General features: G+C 48.3%; 2 protein-coding genes and 1 long non-coding RNA gene across 7 annotated transcripts; 1 reads left to right on the top strand and 2 right to left on the bottom strand.

The window, feature by feature from the left end:
- The first annotated feature begins 1 nt into the window (after window position 1).
- Window positions 2–8,437, top strand: LOC102512902 (zinc finger protein 596-like). Of its 5 annotated transcripts, none has more exons than XM_032468760.1 (8): window positions 3–152; window positions 1,483–1,621; window positions 1,911–1,981; window positions 3,051–3,137; window positions 4,725–4,851; window positions 5,576–5,671; window positions 6,205–6,284; window positions 6,702–8,437. In XM_032468760.1, exons 4-8 carry the CDS (start codon window positions 3,126–3,128, stop codon window positions 7,353–7,355), a joined length of 969 nt encoding a protein of 322 aa, XP_032324651.1. In that variant the 5' UTR covers window positions 3–152; window positions 1,483–1,621; window positions 1,911–1,981; window positions 3,051–3,125; the 3' UTR covers window positions 7,356–8,437. The 5 variants fall into 5 exon arrangements, with proteins under 5 accessions (XP_032324653.1, XP_032324651.1, XP_032324652.1 ...); XM_032468761.1 differs by having other exon boundaries at window positions 4–152; window positions 1,522–1,621; XM_032468759.1 differs by having other exon boundaries at window positions 4–152; window positions 1,456–1,621.
- A 498-nt stretch (window positions 8,438–8,935) lies between these two features.
- Window positions 8,936–13,527, bottom strand: LOC116660092. The gene is made up of 6 exons (XR_004315465.1): window positions 12,872–13,527; window positions 12,525–12,730; window positions 11,574–11,659; window positions 11,284–11,427; window positions 10,737–10,845; window positions 8,936–10,104 (listed from the first exon to the last, which is right to left on the bottom strand). It is a non-coding gene; the product is annotated as an uncharacterized LOC116660092 (long non-coding RNA).
- A 137-nt stretch (window positions 13,528–13,664) lies between these two features.
- On the bottom strand, window positions 13,665–15,254 carry LOC102513144 (ubiquitin carboxyl-terminal hydrolase 17-like protein 6). Its single transcript, XM_006178254.2, has one exon. The coding sequence runs from the start codon at window positions 15,252–15,254 to the stop codon at window positions 13,665–13,667; it is 1,590 nt and encodes a 529-aa protein (XP_006178316.2).
- Between the last annotated feature and the right edge of the window lie 2,842 nt (window positions 15,255–18,096).

Raw genomic sequence — 18,096 nt, 5'->3', positions numbered from 1 at the left:
GCGCGTCGATGCCCCCAGCCCCGCGTCCTCCACCCCCGGCGTCCGCGGCCCCGGGGACCTTACAGCCCCCGCCCGCGCCAGCCCCGCCCATGGGGATCCCCGCCTAGTCGGCAGGCGCTGTGCTGCCGGGCCCGGACCTGCGTCTGTCTCCGGTAAAATCGCTGCGTGGCCGGTCCCCGCTCCCACCTTCCCGCCCTGGTTCTCTCACCGTCTCCGCTCCCCACCCCGCGCCGCGTCAGGCCCCCTCTCCCAGAGCGGTGTATTCTCCGACCCTTGGGGGCGGCGTCGGGTCGCCTCGCCGTCTCCTCCTCCGGCTCTGCCGACCCCAGTCCTGTCCTGAGTCTCCCGCCCATCCTCGCGTCATTCCTGAGCCAGCCTTGCTGCCCGCCGGCCTCCCCTTCCCAGTCGCGCCCTCAGAGAGGCCCCCGAGCCCCGTGCTGGGGCGTTTACCCGCCCGCGTCCTGCGACACTCCAGGGCCCCAAATCCCCTGTCACGGCTGTGCCTGCCAGGGTGTGTTTACCTTCCCAGTGACGTCCCACTGGGAAGTGTGCTCTTCCGGGGCTGGAGCGTATTCATTCTAGGCCTGTGAATGCGGAGGTGGGGCAGGGGTGGAAGGGGAAAGAGAGGTCAAGGGAGAACCAGGGAGACAGAGTGAGACAGAGAAAGCAGGGGTAAATTGAAGATGGGGAAGTGGATCCCATGGGCTTGGAAAGACAGTGAGAGTGAAGGAGAGTGACCTGGGCAAGAAGCAGGGGTGTAAATGAAAATAGAAGGAGGATCAGCAGAGAGGGGAGCAGGACAGAGTAGGAGGAGGGGGTATGAGCTGCAGGAGCTGCCGGCAAAGGAAGGGTGGGTCCCAGATTCATTAGTTTTGTTTGTAAATTTCCAGCTTACATTCCCTTTTACTTGTATTGTGGCAGATTCTGATGAGGTCTCAGTGGTTTTCCAGTCTTTATCAAGTATTGAAAATATTCTTTAGTGCTTAGTAAATAATTTTACACTATTTCAGTGTGTTCTTGGTAAGGATATTGGTAATTTTTTATATTAACAATCAAAACCTAGATAAACCAGTCCGATATTCAACATCTTTCTGCCCTTATATGATCTCTTAACTGAGTGGGCTGTGAACTGAAGTTTCCAACCAAGTATATATTCCCTTTACGGTGTCTCTGAAAATGATCCAGGGTGAGCTGGACTGTCCTCAGAATTAGTTGGAAGAGAACCCTGCTGTTCTTCGTGAATAAATTGCTGAACTTTTTGCATTACTGACCACCTCATGTTTTCCAGTGCTACTAATTAGGTCTTCTTAATATGTATTTTGATAGTTTAATGTGATGTTCTGGAAAATACGAGTTAAATACTTGAGATTATTGTGACTCCCAGAGGAAACTCACAAAAGGAAACAGGGCCCAGAATCCAGCTATCACGCCCCAGACATTTAAATCACCCTCTAGATCCTCAGCCCCCTCCACTCACCCTAGAGGATTCCAGCTCCTCCTCACGGTGCACGCACACAACAGGCAGAGAGCAGAGCTTGAGGACCACCCTGTCACCGCCTGTCTCTGTGATGCCGAAGACAGCCTCCTTCTCGTGTTTTACAGAGGGGATTCAAATCTCCAGGTATGGGCCCGTGTCCGGGGGAGGGCTGTTCTCACTTTCTGAAGAGCAGGTACCTCGGGTCCCTCCAAGCTCAAGGTAGAGGCAGATGTTTGAGGGGTGTGGGGCACAGGGCTCAGTCCAAGCGCCCTAACAGGGAAAACACTGGGATAAGGGCTTAGGGCACAGCTGAAGCAGGACATCCAACCATCTTCTGGCCTTGTGGTCATGGAGGAGGCGAGCAAGGGCTCAGAGCTGAAACCGTGGGCTGGCCTCGGGTTTGGAGATGAAAGTCAGTTTTCTCCCTCTGCAGGGTTTGTAAGCTTTGGAAGATGCTAGCTGAACATGGTGCACTGTGGAGACGTATGCCTGACACTTTGCAGGGTACGTATGGATTCTGTTTGCATAGATGTGTCAGGTTCTCTACTGTAAACCAGTTCCTACACAGAGCGCACACTGAGGACCTTGGAGGGGGCATATATAATGGCTTAGTGGAGCTTTGATATTGCCTAAGGGCCTTGAATATGAATCATTCCACTCCCTGATTCAAGTTGAAGGCAGTTGATTTTGGTCCTTTGCTCACTGGAATGTCTGGGTGTTGCAGAGAGAGGCCACTGTTGTAAGGCATCTCTTTCAAAGATACTTGGGATCTGGTTTCCATCCTTGAGTGGAGGGGGCGATGCCTGATCGGAAGCATGAAGAGTTCTGAGATCATTCTAGCTTTAGTCAAGGAAGCTGGGGAGAGGTGCCCTCACCAGACTAAACTCCAGCTGCGTGTTATATCCTTGAGGAAGCCCAGTCTCCAGACTTCCCCAACCCCTGCAAGTCTGGGGCTGCACAACCCTGAAATTTCAAAGTCGTGGCTCTTTGAGGAATGTGACTTCTCTCCACTGCTGTTCTAGCACAGCCTTGACCTGGACCTGGTCCTGCCTTCAGTGGCAGACAGAGGGTGAACCTGTCCAGGCTGACAGCTCTGTGGTTCCTGGAGCTGATGGGCAGTCTAGCGTCTGACAAGGGGCTAGTGGTGGCCTCTCTGAAGTTCTTACCTAGGGCAGGAGAAGTGGTCTGAGGAATTCCGTGGTTACCTACAGGAGGGAGCCAGAGCCTACCCGTGGCACGCGCCCGGCATCACTATGGTTCCGAATCAGGGAGGGACCTGAGTGGCTCCGGGCGCCGTGGGCCAGTCCACCTGCGGTGTAAAGCTCAGCGCGCTCGGTGTTGCTGCCCGTAAGCTGCCTGTATTCCTGTGTTTTGTTAGTGGCTGTAGTTACCGCCGTCCTACTTTGGACCCTGGGAGAGGAGGAGAGCCCTCTGTGCGCTTCTCCCGGAGTGCACCGCTCGCTTGCTGGTTAGGCTGGGCGCCATGCCCAGGTGAAGGCTGGAGCTTCACGGAATGTTGGTCTGCAAGTTGTGCGCAAGGCAGGAGTCTCATGGCTTCTTTCACTGTCCTCAGCTTTGCCTGCTTAATGCTTGGACTGTCTGCAAGTGAAAACCTGGAGAAAGACCGCTGGTAGCCGAGTTACTGACGATGCAGCCCGTGGTGAGTAAGGGATGCTCTGTAGTGAAGCTGCACACGCAGCTGCTGCTGGCGGATGGCGGGTTCCTCTTGCCGGCGTGGGTGTCCCAGTGCAGTCAGGAAAGTCAGGGGTCTGAGCTCCAGTGGAATTTCCCCGAGACCCCGGGGTGTGTCATGGGTCAGGAACTCCTTAATAACGAATAGCCTTCCTAACAGCTCACTGATTTATTCCAGCCTCTGCTAAGCTAGTGTACTTATGGAAGACACGAGAAAGGTTTTCTTTCCCTATTTCTGTCCATGGTGCCATTGGGAGGTACCACTCATTAATCATGCCGTTGGCTCTGACGGTCTGAGGTTGTGTTGAGGATAGGGGAGCGCAGAGCTCATCCCAGCCCAGCAGGGCGGCCGAGGCTTCATCAGTGAGTCGGTTGGTCCGGGCCTCACAGGCCCTGGCTGCAGGCTGTGCAGCACTGAAGGGGGCATGGGGGAGGTTTAGGCCAGGGAAAGCTTGAGATAGCATTCATCTATTTTTTTGCCAATTTTAAATGTGACGTTTTGATAGAATATATTTGCACTTTTAGGAACTTCTTAAAAAGGAAATTAAGAAAATTAACACTTTTTCATATTTGGCAACTGGAATTAATGTGCAGGGAATACTGTTTCCTTAATTGTGGCTCCACGTTCAGGAGGACTGTTGTAAAATATAAGACCCTGTGGAAGGTTTTGAGAACCAGAGAGACCAAAACCAGTCAACGGGCTTCTGTCATTCTTAGCAGAGGGACACGGTAAAGATAGGAGACGCCGATACTGGTGTCTGAGGTCCCAGAGGAAATTGCAGATGGGAGCCCGCGTGCCGCAGGGACGGCCAGGCCAGGCCAGCCGTCCCAGAGGTCCCTCCTTGTGCTGCTGACCCGCCTGACCTTACACCAAGTCCTGCAGAGTTAAGCAAGGCCACACCTGCTGATTCCAAGTTCTGTGTGAAACTTGTTCAGTTCTGAAGAATGCTGGGGATGGTTTCAGTGTCCGCAGACATCTTAATGAGTAATAGACTAATGACTTGTATTTAACACATGTCTACTTAGATAGGAAGTGCTCCATCCATCAGTTCATTGCATCTTTCAGTACTTGTAAGAGGTTATTGATCATTTAATAGACACGGAGTCTGAAGTTCATTTAGGGGAATGATGTAACCATAGCTATGGTTTAAAGGTGGCAAATCATGGTTTATTTGCCTTGTGATGAGTCTATAAAGTTACTTGAAATTAATCAGGAAGAGAATTATATAAATTTTTAAGTGCATGTTTTAATCATGCATCTGAACTCATAATTACCAGGTTTTTGGAAGATTTCCAGATTCTATTTCACCACGCTTCATGTGATACTCCCTTATAATAAAGTTTTACTAGCTTAGACTGTGTAGATCTATGTGAGGTTTCCGAAAAGCAGGTGCCGGTTCAGCAGTGAGAATGACTTGTTGGGAAGCCCGGACTTAGTCTGATCTTCCTGTGCACCTGGTCCCTCCACCCTTTCCCTCAGTGCTGTCCTTTCAACCCTCCTACTCTGGACATTCATAGGGATTGTTCTGCCTAAACCAGAATATCCATGTTTTAGGAGTTAGTGACATTTGAAGATGTAGCAGTAGACTTCACCCAGGAAGAGTGGGCCCTGCTGGACGCATCCCAGAGAAAGCTGTTCAGAGACGTGATGCTGGAGAACCTCAGTCACCTGGTCTCCGTGGGTGAGTCTGTCAGCATTTATGTATGTGTGTGTGTGGGTAAGTAGGTAGGTAGGCAAGTGGGTAGGTGTTCGTTGGTTGCATCAACAAGTATCTGGAACAGCTTCTGTGTACCCACCCCATTCTCTAGCTGATTCTCTCATAGAAATCTACATGAAAGAGAGTTGTTTCTTTATATTTTACTTACATGCAGATTGTCACTCTACTAAAATATCATCTTGATCACCATTTAATTTCTTTCTTGCCACTCAATCTCTGACACTCAGAGCAGAACTGGGAACTCAGTGAATATTTTTGAATGCAAAGGTAAATTGATTAAATATTTTCTAAGTAATTATTCTGCTCTAGTCACTGCACTGAGGCTTGACAGCAGACTAGTGAAAATAATAAACCTTTGATCATTCTTGTGGTATTTATGTTTATTGGCATTTGTATGAAAACCACTATATTGAACCCACTGTGGAGACATTTAATTTCTCCCTTTTTGAAAAAATGGAGGATTCTGCATTCTGTCTGCAAACTTGGCCTTGGACGTCAGCATCCAGAGACTTTCACTATTTTAGGCACGCGATCTGGATTTTGGTGCATTTTCCATTTAGGGTGTTGTTGCCTCGGCTGAACATCAGCGACCCCCTTATTCTTTCTCAGTAACTTGTCCTGGGCTTGATGATAATGTACTTTTATTAGCACAGAACTCAAAATCCATGTCCCTTTTTTCCGTAAACAGGGTATCAGCATTGCAAATCAGATGTGATTTTCCAGTTGGAGCAAGGTGAAGAGCTGTGGACTGAAGGAGGAGGATTTCTCCAGAGCCACAGTCCAGGCATGTGGTAGAGGCCTGTGCTTCAGGGTTGAGGGTGCCTGGTCGTGGAGTGAGTACATACTCAAACATATCAACTGAAGATTCTGTTAAATGAGTGGTGTTTTCTACAACGTAGGTGAGGATGTGGGGCCATAGTTCTCCAGGTGTTACTGTTCCTCGTATATTTTAATTATAATTCACATGTCCTCCTGCCATTGTCTTTTTTTTTTTTTTTTTTTTTGGCTTTAGGAACAAGGATATTCATGTACTTGCTGAAGTTAAACTTTCACATAACTCTTGTCCTCAGCCTCCCCTTTGAGGTTTTCCCTCTCTTAACGTCTTTACCTCCCCAACATCTCATCTCCATTTTAATGTTTTTATATTTCAGCTCTGAAAATCTTTAACTGATTGTCAATGCCCTGTAATGTGTTTCTGTTTCCTAGGGTGTTCCCCATCTAAGTGCCAAGTTTTGAAACATACTCACATGGGTCTTGGTGCTTTTCAACATTTTCATTCCCTATTGCCAACTGTATTTCTTTTTCCAATTATTTTAGGCAGAGAAGGTGCCCTTAGAGAAGAAGTATTAGCCACACAACACATCAGGAGGGAGGACATGTCTACAGTCATCCCAGGGGTAAGTTTCATGAGTGTTAACCCTGGTCACCCAAATTAAAGAGCTGGCAGTGGGATCGTAGTAACTGAGCACAGTAGCCTGATTTACATTAAGCTGGGATTAAGCTCTTTATGAGCAAAAAGTTTTGGATGATTTAAATTTAGTGGAAAAATTAACCTGAACTCAAAATCATAACCTGAGATCTTTAGAAAAGGGCAGTTGCATAAACACTGCTCATATGCCAAGTCTTTGAAACATACCATCTTCAGAATTAACCTGTAAGCTTTACACAGAGAAAACCTTTGTGTATATAGGTAACATTGGAAAGATTTTAAATGGAGACCACCAGTGAACGGTGTGTTTTAGAGTCATATGTAGAGAAATGAATGTATGAAGGAATGTGGGCAAACCACTAACAGCCTTTCCTCTCCTTCCCAGAAGCAGGTATCTCACTCTCCAGAGGGCCCCTTTGAATGTAATGGCTGGGGAGGAGAGTTCACTCATAGCTCCATGCTGAGCCAGCATTTGGTAACTCCCATGGAAAAGACACACTGTATCAACAAAAAGTGTCAGAAATCCCTTAGTGACCACTCCAACCTTAATCAGCCCAAGCAAGGCCACACCAGAGGTAAATCATGTGAGTGCCACCTGTGTGGGAAAGCCTTCAGTAACTGCTCGAGCCTTAGAAGACACGAGATGACTCACACTGGGGAGAAGCCGTACGAATGTCATCTCTGTGGGAACGCCTTTATTCAAAGCTCTGACCTTAGAAAACACAGTTTGACTCACACTGGGGAGAAGCCATACGAGTGTCATCTCTGTGGGAAAGCCTTCAGTCAGTCCTCCAACCTCCGGCAGCACGAGAGGACGCACACCGGCGAGCAGCCGTATGAGTGCCAGCTGTGTGGGAAGGCCTTCAGTAAGTGCTCTGCCCTTAGACGCCACGAGCGAACGCACACCGGAGAGAAGCCTTATGAGTGTCATCTGTGTGGGAAGTCCTTCAGTCAGTGTTCTGCCCTTAGGCGACACGAGGGAACCCACCATGGAGAGAAAATCATGAATGCCTTCAGCGGATATTGTGACCTTAGATGACGTGCTGTCATAAAGGTAGTGAATGTGGACAAGACTGCCACCATAGCTTTAACATTTAAATGCACCGGAGGACTCACACATCGAAGAAACACTAATCAATGTGGAAGAGGCTTCAGTCATCCTTACTGAATTTGACGTGTGCAAGTGTATGTGAGAGAGAATCCATACGTATGACATCGGTGTGGTGAAACCTTCAGTCGGTGTTCTGAGCAGAGATGACGCGAGAGAACTCATGCTGAAAATGTGAGGAAGTAGAAGCCTCTAGCGAGCGCTCTAAGCTGAAAACACGCTGGAGGGCTTGCGCCGTGGAGAACCCAGGCCTGCAATCACGGTGGACGTGCTTTCATGTAGAACTCACAGTTAAACAGCTTGAGCAAGCTCTACTTGGGAGAACCTAGGTCTGTACTCACTGGGGACAGCATTCAGCCAGGCACGGGCTTGATGTGCGCAAGAAACTCGGTGGAGGAATAACCACTGAGTTTAACAACGACTGAAACAGGCTGTGAGGACGAAGGCTCTTGCGGAGTACCAGGTAACTCGTCCTGGAGAAGTGAGTCCATGAGAAGCCCTTAGTTCCCAGAGCAGCACCGGGGGTGCCCGTGCCTGGGTGGTGCGCGTGTGGATTCCCCGTACGCGCGTCATGAAGGAAGGGAAGTCTTTGGTGATCTCTCTTTTCATAATCAACTTTAAGGTTCTCACAGCGAGCAGACAGTGATCCTAAAATTAAAGTGGAGAAAACCTCTAGATTCCACGTTTAGAAAATTAAGTTTGAGGGGCCAGGGGAAGGGGGAAACCTGTAGCATTGGTCACCATGTCACCCAAATCTGGGTGACAGTTGGGTTTCCTCAGGGGCACCCGATCCACAGTGGGTGATCAATATGTTAAAAGAGCCTTTTAACATAAAATTCAGCAAATGAGAATTTTGAGAAAACTATTAACAGGGAAAATCTGACCTATGAATGCAAGATAGTGAAGATGTAGGAATACTGAATGCAGAATTTTGTTAAGAAATTAAAACTTTGTCGATGGATGATTAATTGTAAATACTTCAACAGTAAACCCTGTTGCTGAAACATCTCGTACGTTGCTGAAGTTCTGGTTTTCCTTCTGTGGCTGTGAACACAGATCTGAGTCTGCAGTCCACGGCGTGTGGGTGAGATGCAGCCGTGCTCTGGGTCTCGCCTTCCTCGGCAGCTCCTCCCACACGGCTCATCGCAGCTTCCCACCAACCGGCTGTCTCCATCCACGCCTGGTGGTGACACAGCAGGGACCTTGACTGGCCCAGTGGGTCACGGGGACAGGATCAGGTATCTAGTGTAATCCACCAGGGAGACTCCAGCCCTGTGTCTGACAGTTGAGCTCTGGATACCCAAGGGACTGCATTTCTAGAAAGCCTCAGGGCCGAGTTCCACCTTTACATCAGGAGTAGCGGCTTTAGAAATTAAAGTAATATAAAATTGACCAGTGATGTCTAGAAATAAAAGCAGGCACAATATGTCATATTTTGAGGGTTTATTAACATTGAAAGACGCTTTAAAAACACAACTCTACAGTGAGACTGAATTTTAAAAAGCACTGGTTTCTATAAAACACACAGAAACAGAACTCTGTGTCAGGACAGGGCAGTTCTCAGAAGATACAGAGCCCGGAGCTCAGTTTAACCAGAGTTTCCCAAAGTTCAGATTAATTTCACAGCTCCTTAGTTATAATTAAATACTTATGCCAGTTTTACTCAGCTTATTACACAATTAACTGAATTAAAAACCTCCCCTATGCCAGTTTCATACATTCCATCTTGAATTCACCCGAAAGGGACGTAGTCAGAACAGGCTGTGTGTGTGTGTGTGTGTGTGTGTGTGTGTCTCCCAGGGTGGCACAGGGGTCCTTCTCTGCACGTGCACCGGGGCTGGGGAGTCCTGTTCATCCGACGGAGCCTGCTGCCGTGCTTCCGCCTGCTCAGTCTGCTGTCTCCTCCAGGTATTTGAGACTGAAAGTCGAGTCTCAGCTACTGGAGAGTTTCTCACTCCAGTGACTGCACAAAGTCATCCCAGAGAAAAGCAATGGGACAGAGACAGTGTCCTTCAGAGTCATTTGAGTCAACCTAGCACAGACCACTAGGGGCTCGCCTGGAACGAGGCTGGGTGGTGGGGAGGATGGGGAGCCCGCCGGCCTGGGCAGTCATCAGGTCCGCTCACTGGAGGTCAGTGCTGGCCATCTGAGCAGGCATCCTTCAGGTCACCTGGCAATGTCCTGCGTCCACGTCCATCTGCTGAGCAGAGACCACAAAGTCTGGACAGCCTCCCTGAACTGGCCTCTGAGTGCTTTTCTGAGGGTCTGGAAAGGGCCTTTTGAGGGATTCTGGCATTGTGGATGGGGACCCAGGCAGATCCCTCACCTGGTGCCAGGATGCAGAGCTTGGAGTCCTGGCTCAGTCTGGCGGGGGCAAGATGGGGGCTTGGCTTTGACTTCAAATCAGGTACTTGGCTTGGACCTGGGGTGTGAGGGCAGGGCCGGGGCCAAGTATGTTGGTGGCAGTCTGGGGAAATCATGGGAGCCAACATCAGGTCTGCTGTCTGTGGGCTGGACAGTGAGGGAGGGTCCTGGACAAAGCACAGGACGGTGGGCTGGGGAGTCAGTGATTTCCACTCCACGACCACCCCAGGGCAGATTCCGTGGGAGGTGGCCGGCCTGTGAGCACAGTCTGGGACAGTGTCTCCTCGGTGTTTGCATGGGCACTGGTCTGCGGGCGCTGTAAGACAGGACACCACACACAGAATATGTGTTAAGATTGGTCTCAACCAAATGGAAAATGGAAATCAGTCGAATTAAAGGGCTTGGAGCATAAAAAATAAATTTAACAGTAAAATTAGTATGTTTTAATTCATTGTAATATGAAAAGAAACCCAACCCAGTGATGAGGAGGAAACAATAGATTACAGTATCAACTTCTTACAATTCTCACCAAACTGGAAAATAAAATGTTTTAAAATACAGTCTCTTGTTAATTAAAGGGAAATGAGCATTTTCATTCAGTCCTCGGGGAGTGTCGGAGCGAATGCTGTTCTTAAGGCAGTTTAATGGCTAATGTGTGTGATGGACGATTTGAGAATATTCATTACAATTTAAACGATATTCTTGCCTTTGAGTCTCAGTTGTGGAGGCATCGGATTAAATCAATTCCATATGCCCCCAATAGCAGGCTATTGACAGACCTGCGAGTAACCACATGAACACACATAATTGAAGGAAAGTTGGCAGCTGAAGATCACGAATAATCTGGAGTCACTGGGACAGAAGGAAACGTTAGGAAATGCACATTTGGGTGAAGCAATTGCAGGCTCCCCAGAGGGGACACGGCTCCGGTACCGAGCAGAGACCCACCGTCAGAGTCGCCTGATGCCGTCGGCTCCTTCAGCTCTGTTGCCTTCTCCCTCGGCGTCTCCTTGTGTCTATTTCTGGATCACAAGGCCTCCTCAGCTGCTTTTCCTGCCTGCAAAAAAAAAGCACCATGAGTGGATGTGCCCCAGTGCCCTGTCCCCAGTACGGATAAGCATCCCGGGGCTCAGTCTTACTCGGTGTTTAGGGTGTGGGGACACTGAAGTGCTGTGAACTTTGCCCCAACTGCCCTCCCCTCATCTCAGATCCACCCGTCAACTCCGGGTAGTTCCCCAGGTTTCCCCATTCATTAGTTCTATTGTTTTGTTGCTGTCCTGCGCCAAGTTCCCAGATGGAAACAGCTCTCTCCCCTTAGGGGTTCTCCAAGGGTAGGATGTGGACCCAGGGAGCACCAAGATGCCTTGCATGTTTCTCTCGTGGCTGCCTGTCCTTACCTGGAGATGGCCGTGCATGTGGCATAGGGGTGGAGAGACAGGGCACCTCTCTGGGGTCTTAGTAAACTAGGACATGCTAACCCTTCCACACTGCTCACCGTTGCTGAGTTCCTCCTTCCAGTCTGGTTAAAGGATCCTGCATTCCAATGACCTTATGGCCTTGGGTCTCCTCTTTACTGGACCCAAGGGCTGGGGGAGGAGGGCCCCATCGGGGACTTCGCAGGTCCAGTCCTCGCCTGCCCCTGTGCTTGGAAGAAAAGGCGCTCAGTGAATCAGCAGGAACTACAGTCGGCTCCCCCAGGGGACCTGCAGGGTGGAGTCGTGCCTCTGCCCACCCAGGGGCCTCCCTCCCCCAAGGGCCCCTGCTGCCCCTATGTGGCATCCTCACCTGCAGGTCTGCTGTATCCGCCTGCCATCTGCCTCATCTCCTGGGAGCGCGAGGGCAGGCTGCCTCAGGCATTCATCTCAGAGATCCTGAATCATGAAAAGGAAAATGATGTCACATAAACACACAGACTGTCCCTTCTGCACCCTCTCCTCCAAGTGGAGATAGTGACCACTGATCAAACCAATAACCATTTCCTTCTTTACACCCAGTCGTGTCACATGATGAGACATTTACCATGCTCTGCAAGGTTACCCTTCCCAGAGTGGAACCCCGCAAAGACAAGACAGATGACTGTCTATTAAGGCTGAATGTCAATTTTCACTCATGGAAGACTGGATTTTGAGGCTCTGTGAAGGTTATCACAACAGGCAGTATCAGAGAAAGATGGATAACCGGTCATGTGACACACAAAATAAAAGGGTGATGTGAGAATTCGACATCTAACCTCTGGTTATGATATTTGAAAATCTGAAATAAAAAATGTTTCCTCCTCAAAATTCAAAGAATCCCATTTGACATGAGGAGAGGCAATTTTCAACTACAACTTAACCTAGAAAACTGTTTTCTTCCTCTGAGCCTGGGGGCTACACTGTTGAGGGTGTGGACTGTTTTAATCAGTTTTCTTCAACACCCACTTTTTAAATATTTTCTAATAAGTGTGAAATTTCTATGTTTGAACAAAGCATGAAAAATAAATTATTTAGCCTCTAAATGCATTTGGCAAACCACCAGGTTCCATAACCGCTCAGACACTGCCCCTTACAAACCAGACGAATTTGAACCACCATTTAGTAATTGACAGGGTGGGTTTTATCATCCTCTCTCCTAAGAAACATGACTGCAAGTTAAAGAATCCGTACTCGACATGTAAAGCCACATCGCGAACTATTTCTCCAGTTAGACTACCTTTCTCAGGTAAGAATCAAGGACCAAAATTTAGTGGAAACCAACCTGAAACCTCTCAGCCATCCTTCTGGGTGTCAGCAGATCTCAGATAGGTGGGTGCTTCCCAGCTCTGCTGGACACGATGCAGCTTCCAGGAAGCCTGAGGCTTCGACTGCAGGAAACTTTCCTTCCCAGTTCCTTCTCCAGGGCAGGCCACCCTTAAGCAATGTCAGGTCATCAACGCGATCTATCACACTGGATCCAGTCTCATCCTGAAAAACACGTAGTACTCTGTTAATCACATTTCCAAGCAATTATGGATTTTAATACACATACATACTTTCAACAATTTATATTTTCTGGGAGTAAAAACATGCACATTTATCAATAAACACTTTCATTCTGCATTTTACCTTGGGACTCAAATCAAGCTTCTTGAAAAGTCTCCCCGCTGACACCTGTCCTCTGCTCATCAGGTCCAAGGTGCTTTGCGGTTTATTCCTGCAGATGTGTTTAATCCTTTTTCCTGTTGTTTGGCATCTGTATAGTTTTCAACACATCTTGTCTAATGGAAGTCAAGCCACAGATATCTTTGGACAAGTGTCCTTGTTATTGTAAAGGTCAAGTGAGGAATGGATAACCTGGTCATTACTGTCAGGCATGTTCTCAGGTGGTCCAAATCCTCAGAACGATTTCCACCCTGCAAAACCTGGTGGCCCATTTCCCACCTAAAGCTCTCAGTCCCCAGAATGTGTGGACTTCTCTGTGCGAGCCTGACCCAGGGGAGGCGGGCGCCAGCAGGCAGGGGAGGTGCCTGGGCTTCCAGAACTGGTAAGAAAACACTGTCCTTGCCTGGGTGGACGTGAGCGCACCTGAGGCGCCTCCAGGCTGCACGATTCACGAGAATCAAAATTGCAAAAAACAGACACCCCATCAGCAAATGACTCTTCAAACACAGCACAAGTGGAAAGTCCTCAGAGGTTTCTCAGACCCAGAAATGAATCTCACCCTCCCCAGCGACATCAGCCTGGACAGTCACATCTCAGAGCTCAGCAGTCACAAGTTGACACCGAACACCCCGTCCCGTGAACACTCCAGATAGACAGTCCCTTCCCCTGTCCAGATTATTCACCCCTAAGTGAGTGAGTGTGTGTGTGTGTGTGTGTGTGTGTGTGTGTGTGTGTCTGCAGGGATGCGCCTCAGAGCTTACTGCAGGGCACCCGCAGACCTCTGCTTCTTCTTGCCCTTTTTCTTGGAGGCTCTGGGCTTCCCTCTGAGACAAGGGATGCTGCCAATAACTATTGGCCCCTGAGCTGAGGCCTCCCTGCCTGAAGGACTGGGCTGGTAGGTGTCCTGTTCGGGCTGTTTCATTCTCATCCTATCTCCATATTTCGACTGGTGAATCACCACTGCATCTGCGGGCACGTCAGAGTCGACCTTCCTGAGGGTGAATTCAGGCTTAGGGCGGCTGAGTTCTTGGAGGCACCTCCACTGCTCTAAGGTGACTTCTGGGGTTTCTGTGTCCTCCAGTTGCTCCTCCGACCCAGGAACTCTGACACTGGAGTCTCTGTCAGGCTCCTGGTGGGCGGCGGCCATGCCTGTGGGCTCAGCCCCCAGGGAGGCTGCTTCCTGACCTGTGGACACTCCCTTGCCGTCTCCCTCCAGCTCACTCTTCTGGACGTAGAAGAGGACATAGGCACTTTGGCTCAGGGCAGAAGTACCGTCACAGGCGGTTACCTTGGCATCGTCCATTCTGTACCACTGGCCGTTTCCAGCTTTGACATAACAGAAATAATGTCCTCTGTGACAGCTCCACCCCGAGTGGACCAGCACGGCGTAGAGCACGTAGTCAAGGGGCCCTGCCTCCTGCTCAGACATGTAGGGGCTCAGGTCAAGGCACTCGGGGTAGCACACTTTCTTACCCACTTTGCCGCCTGTAAAATCTGTGAACCTTTTCAGCACTAGGATGAGGACCTTGGAGGCTCTGTGCAAAGTCAGCCTCTTGGTAGCAGGCACCTTCCTGAGACAAACACTACAGTGGTAGGAATTTTCACCATCCAGCTGTTCGGGCTTCACCAACTCTCTCAAAGCTTGGTTCACACTCTGAGCTGCAGAGATGTCCAGGGTGATGTCTAGATAAGGGTCAAAAGTGTCTGAAACACCTAGGCAGTGGAGACACTGGATTTGAGATCTCCAGGAGCCTCCAAAGATGCGAGGGACGAGGGAGGTGTCCTCAGAGTGACGATCTGACAGCTCATACCCGCTCAGGCACACCTGCTGCATGGCATTCAGCATGAACATCAGAAACTCATGGGCGTCTTCTTGCTGGTCTCTGTGGAAGCTGGTGACCAGGTCCTGCCGGGGCTTGATCACCTCTCCAGGATGAAGGAGGGCTCGGGTCACGTGAGCTTGCACAGCACACACCATGCAGAAGGCCCGCTTCTGACAGACTTTCCAGTGCTGCCGGGACAGCATAGAGCTGGCCAGGGGTGGCGTGTGTGTCAGACACTGCAGCGCTGCATTCACGTAGCAAGTGTTCCCCGTGTTCTGCAGTCCAGCCCCCGCCACGGAAGGGGTCTTCCAACTCAGACGTTTCTTGGCGGGAGCCAGCCCTGCTGACACAGGAGCAAGATCACTGCGCTGGTTGCAAGCTGTCTCTGATGATGCGGACGACTTCTCAGGTCGAGAGGGTCCCCACTGGACATCACCACCAGCTGCACCTGACTGAGAAGATTTGAGTTTTGGAAAGACGTTGAACTGATACGCATCACCCCAGTTGAGAGAAGCAGCCTCCATGTCGCTGTGAATAATGTCTACAGGGTTTTGCGTCTGGGAGCTCAAGCTGCACAGCGATGCTTCTATCCCCGGGGCAGACAGCGAGGGCCAGCCTGGGCCAGCCCACCAGCCCTTTTATAGCCCACCACCCGCGCCCCCACCCCGCCCCCACCGGCGGGAGATCCACCAATCCGCTGCAAGCGCTTAATTGGATTAAGGACTGAGGGCGTGGTCATCTCAACCCCCGGGTTAGAACAATGGTCACCTTTCAAGGATTTCTGTTTACAAAAGACTGGAAAACACCTTTGATAGGATTAGAATGGTAATGAGTCGGCCTGAAGGCGACACTTGCCTTAGCCTCCCCAGATACCTTCATCAGGTGGTTTAAAACTTCAACCTGTGAATTTGGGGGTGGGGGAACACAATTCATTTCATAAGAAACTTGTTAAAAAGATTTTTGCCCTTCAGGCCACCTCCACCCAAAGGAAAAACAAATATTTTAGCCTCCTGACAGATTTTAGCCACTGGCTTCCAGAGTCTTACCAAGTGATTCCGGTTGGTGTGGGACATTCACTTCTTCATGATCTGTATGCTAATTTTCCAAAGCAAGCTCCCATGTTTTGTAAGCAGAACTCTTCAGTTAGTTACAAACCAGAGTTTATGTAGAACTGTAATTTAAAAAATTACTATCCAATGCTTTTGCTCCTAAACTTTCAGATCTCAGTCTATTTTGTTTTGTATTTATAATGAGCATGAAGGTATTTAAAAGTATGTTTGTCTACCTGGGTGAAGGTGTAAAAAGGCTAACAACATAAATCCTGTGTCTGGTTTTATTTTTGTTGTATAGCCTTTTTTCCCCCGTTAATACATCACCCCAATAAGCGTACCTATGCCAAATCCTGGGTTCTATTTAGCCAGATTTTATGTGCTACCTCTGTTTCTCCTCTGAGCCGCCAGGCTGAGCATCCCTGGTTCTCTTACACACACTGTGCCGTATTCCAGCGAGAGACCAGGTCCTCATCAGGTCCTCTTGGAGGCCCTGTTCAAAATCTGATGCTATCATTGTGATTAGACAAGCTACACTTTCTCTTCGATTAATTGGCTAAACTTTTATTCAAGAAGCTTTTTGAATGAATGTCTGGGAAACCTTTTTCCATTGTAATAACAGTAAAGGAAACCTAAGGAAGTATCCTTGCATGCACTGTTCTTTTTTTTTTTTTAATGTTTGGTGAATGTTATATTTATTTTTTGCTTATAATAAATGGGCTTGGTAGTAAAAGAGTGAGGGAGGAAACTCAGAAGAGACGACACGGTATTTTGAGAGTGCGGTACAAATCCCAAGTTCAGATAAAAACTGCAGGTGAGAAGGGGCCAAGCGGAGGCCCAGCTTTTTACATTTCTAATTCGCTGCCATATTTAAAACTGGAGAAACTTCATATTAAGAAACAAATGCAGCGGGGAGAGTACAGCTCAGGGGTAGAGAGCGTGCTCAGCACGCACAAGGCCCCGGGTCCAATCCCCAGCACCTCCATTAAACAAACAAACAAACCCAGTTACCTCCCCTCCACTCCACCTCCTAAAAAGAAACAAATCCAGAGTTCCAACTTCTCTTGAGAAAACTGGAAGAGCTGGCAGCTCTGGGCTTTCATGTCCCCACAGCGATAACTGTCCTGATTTGTGTAACAACTGTCCATTTTAGAGCCGACATCTTTTTTTTTTTTTTTTTAACATTTTTTAAATTGAGTTATAGTCATTTTACAATGTTGTGTCAAATTCCAGTGTAGAGCACAATGTTTCAGTTATACATGAACATACATACATTCATTGTCACATTGTTTTTCGCTGTGAGCTACCACAAGATCCTTTATATATTTCCCTGTGCTACACAGTATAATCTTGTTTATCTATTCTACATTTTGAAATCCCAGTCTGTCCCTTCCCACCCCCCGCACCCTTGGCATCCACAAGTTTGTATTCTATGTCTATGAGTCTGTTTCTGTTTTGTATGTATGTATGTATGTATGTATGTATGTATGTATGTATGTATGTATGTATTTATTTATTTTTTAGATTCCACATATGAGTGATCTTATATGGTATTTTTCTTTCTCTTTCTGGCTTACTTCACTTAGAATGACATTCTCCAGGAACATCCATGTTGCTGCAAATGGCATTCTGTTGTCATTTTTTATGGCTGAATAGTATTCCATTGTATAAATATACCACTTCTTTATCCAGTCATCTGTTGATGCACATCTAGGCTGCTTCCATGTCTTAGCTATTGTAAATAGAGCTACTATGAACACTGGGGTGCAGGTGTCTTTTTGAAGTAGGGTTCCTTCTGGATATATGTCCAGGAGCGGGATTCCTGGGTCATACGGTAAGTCTACTCCTAGTCTTTTGAGGAATCTCCATACTGTTTTCCACAGTGGCTGCACCAAACTGCATTCCCACCAGCAGTGTAGGAGGTTCCCTTTTCTCCACAGCCTCTCCAGCATTTGTCATTTGTGGACTTTTGAATGATGGCCATTCTGACTGGTGTGAGGTGATATCTCATTGTAGTTTTGATTTGCATTTCTCTGATAATTAGTGATATTGAGCATTTTTTCATGTGCCTATTGATCATTTGTATGTCTTCCTTGGAGAATTGCTTATTTAGGTCTTTTGCCCATTTTTGAATTGGGTTGTTTGTTTTTTCTTATTAAGTCGTATGAGCTGCTTATATATTCTGGAAATCAAGCCTTTGTCGGTTTCATTTGCAAAAATTTTCTCCCATTCCATAGGTTGTCACTCTGTTCTATTTTTTTTACTCCTCAGCTTTCACTGGATCTAATTTGAAGCCAAGGACACTGAGATTCAGAGA

Source organism: Camelus ferus, chromosome 26 (assembly GCF_009834535.1).
Source record: "Camelus ferus isolate YT-003-E chromosome 26, BCGSAC_Cfer_1.0, whole genome shotgun sequence".
In the NCBI taxonomy this organism is placed as follows: domain Eukaryota; kingdom Metazoa; phylum Chordata; class Mammalia; order Artiodactyla; family Camelidae; genus Camelus; species Camelus ferus.
This window is presented reverse-complemented; position numbering and strand designations above follow the sequence as displayed.

What these genes read in the sequence shown, in the direction of transcription:
- LOC102512902 (XM_032468760.1), top strand. An exon ending in TCTCCAGAGCCACAGTCCAG is followed by an intron (nt 5,672 to 6,204) that starts GCATGTGGTAGA and finishes CAATTATTTTAG; the next exon opens with GCAGAGAAGGTGCCCTTAGA. An exon ending in TGTCTACAGTCATCCCAGGG is followed by an intron (nt 6,285 to 6,701) that starts GTAAGTTTCATG and finishes TCTCCTTCCCAG; the next exon opens with AAGCAGGTATCTCACTCTCC.
- LOC102513144 (XM_006178254.2), bottom strand. Translation starts at nt 15,254, where the DNA reads ATGGAGGCTGCTTCTCTCAACTGGGGTGATGCGTATCAGTTCAACGTC.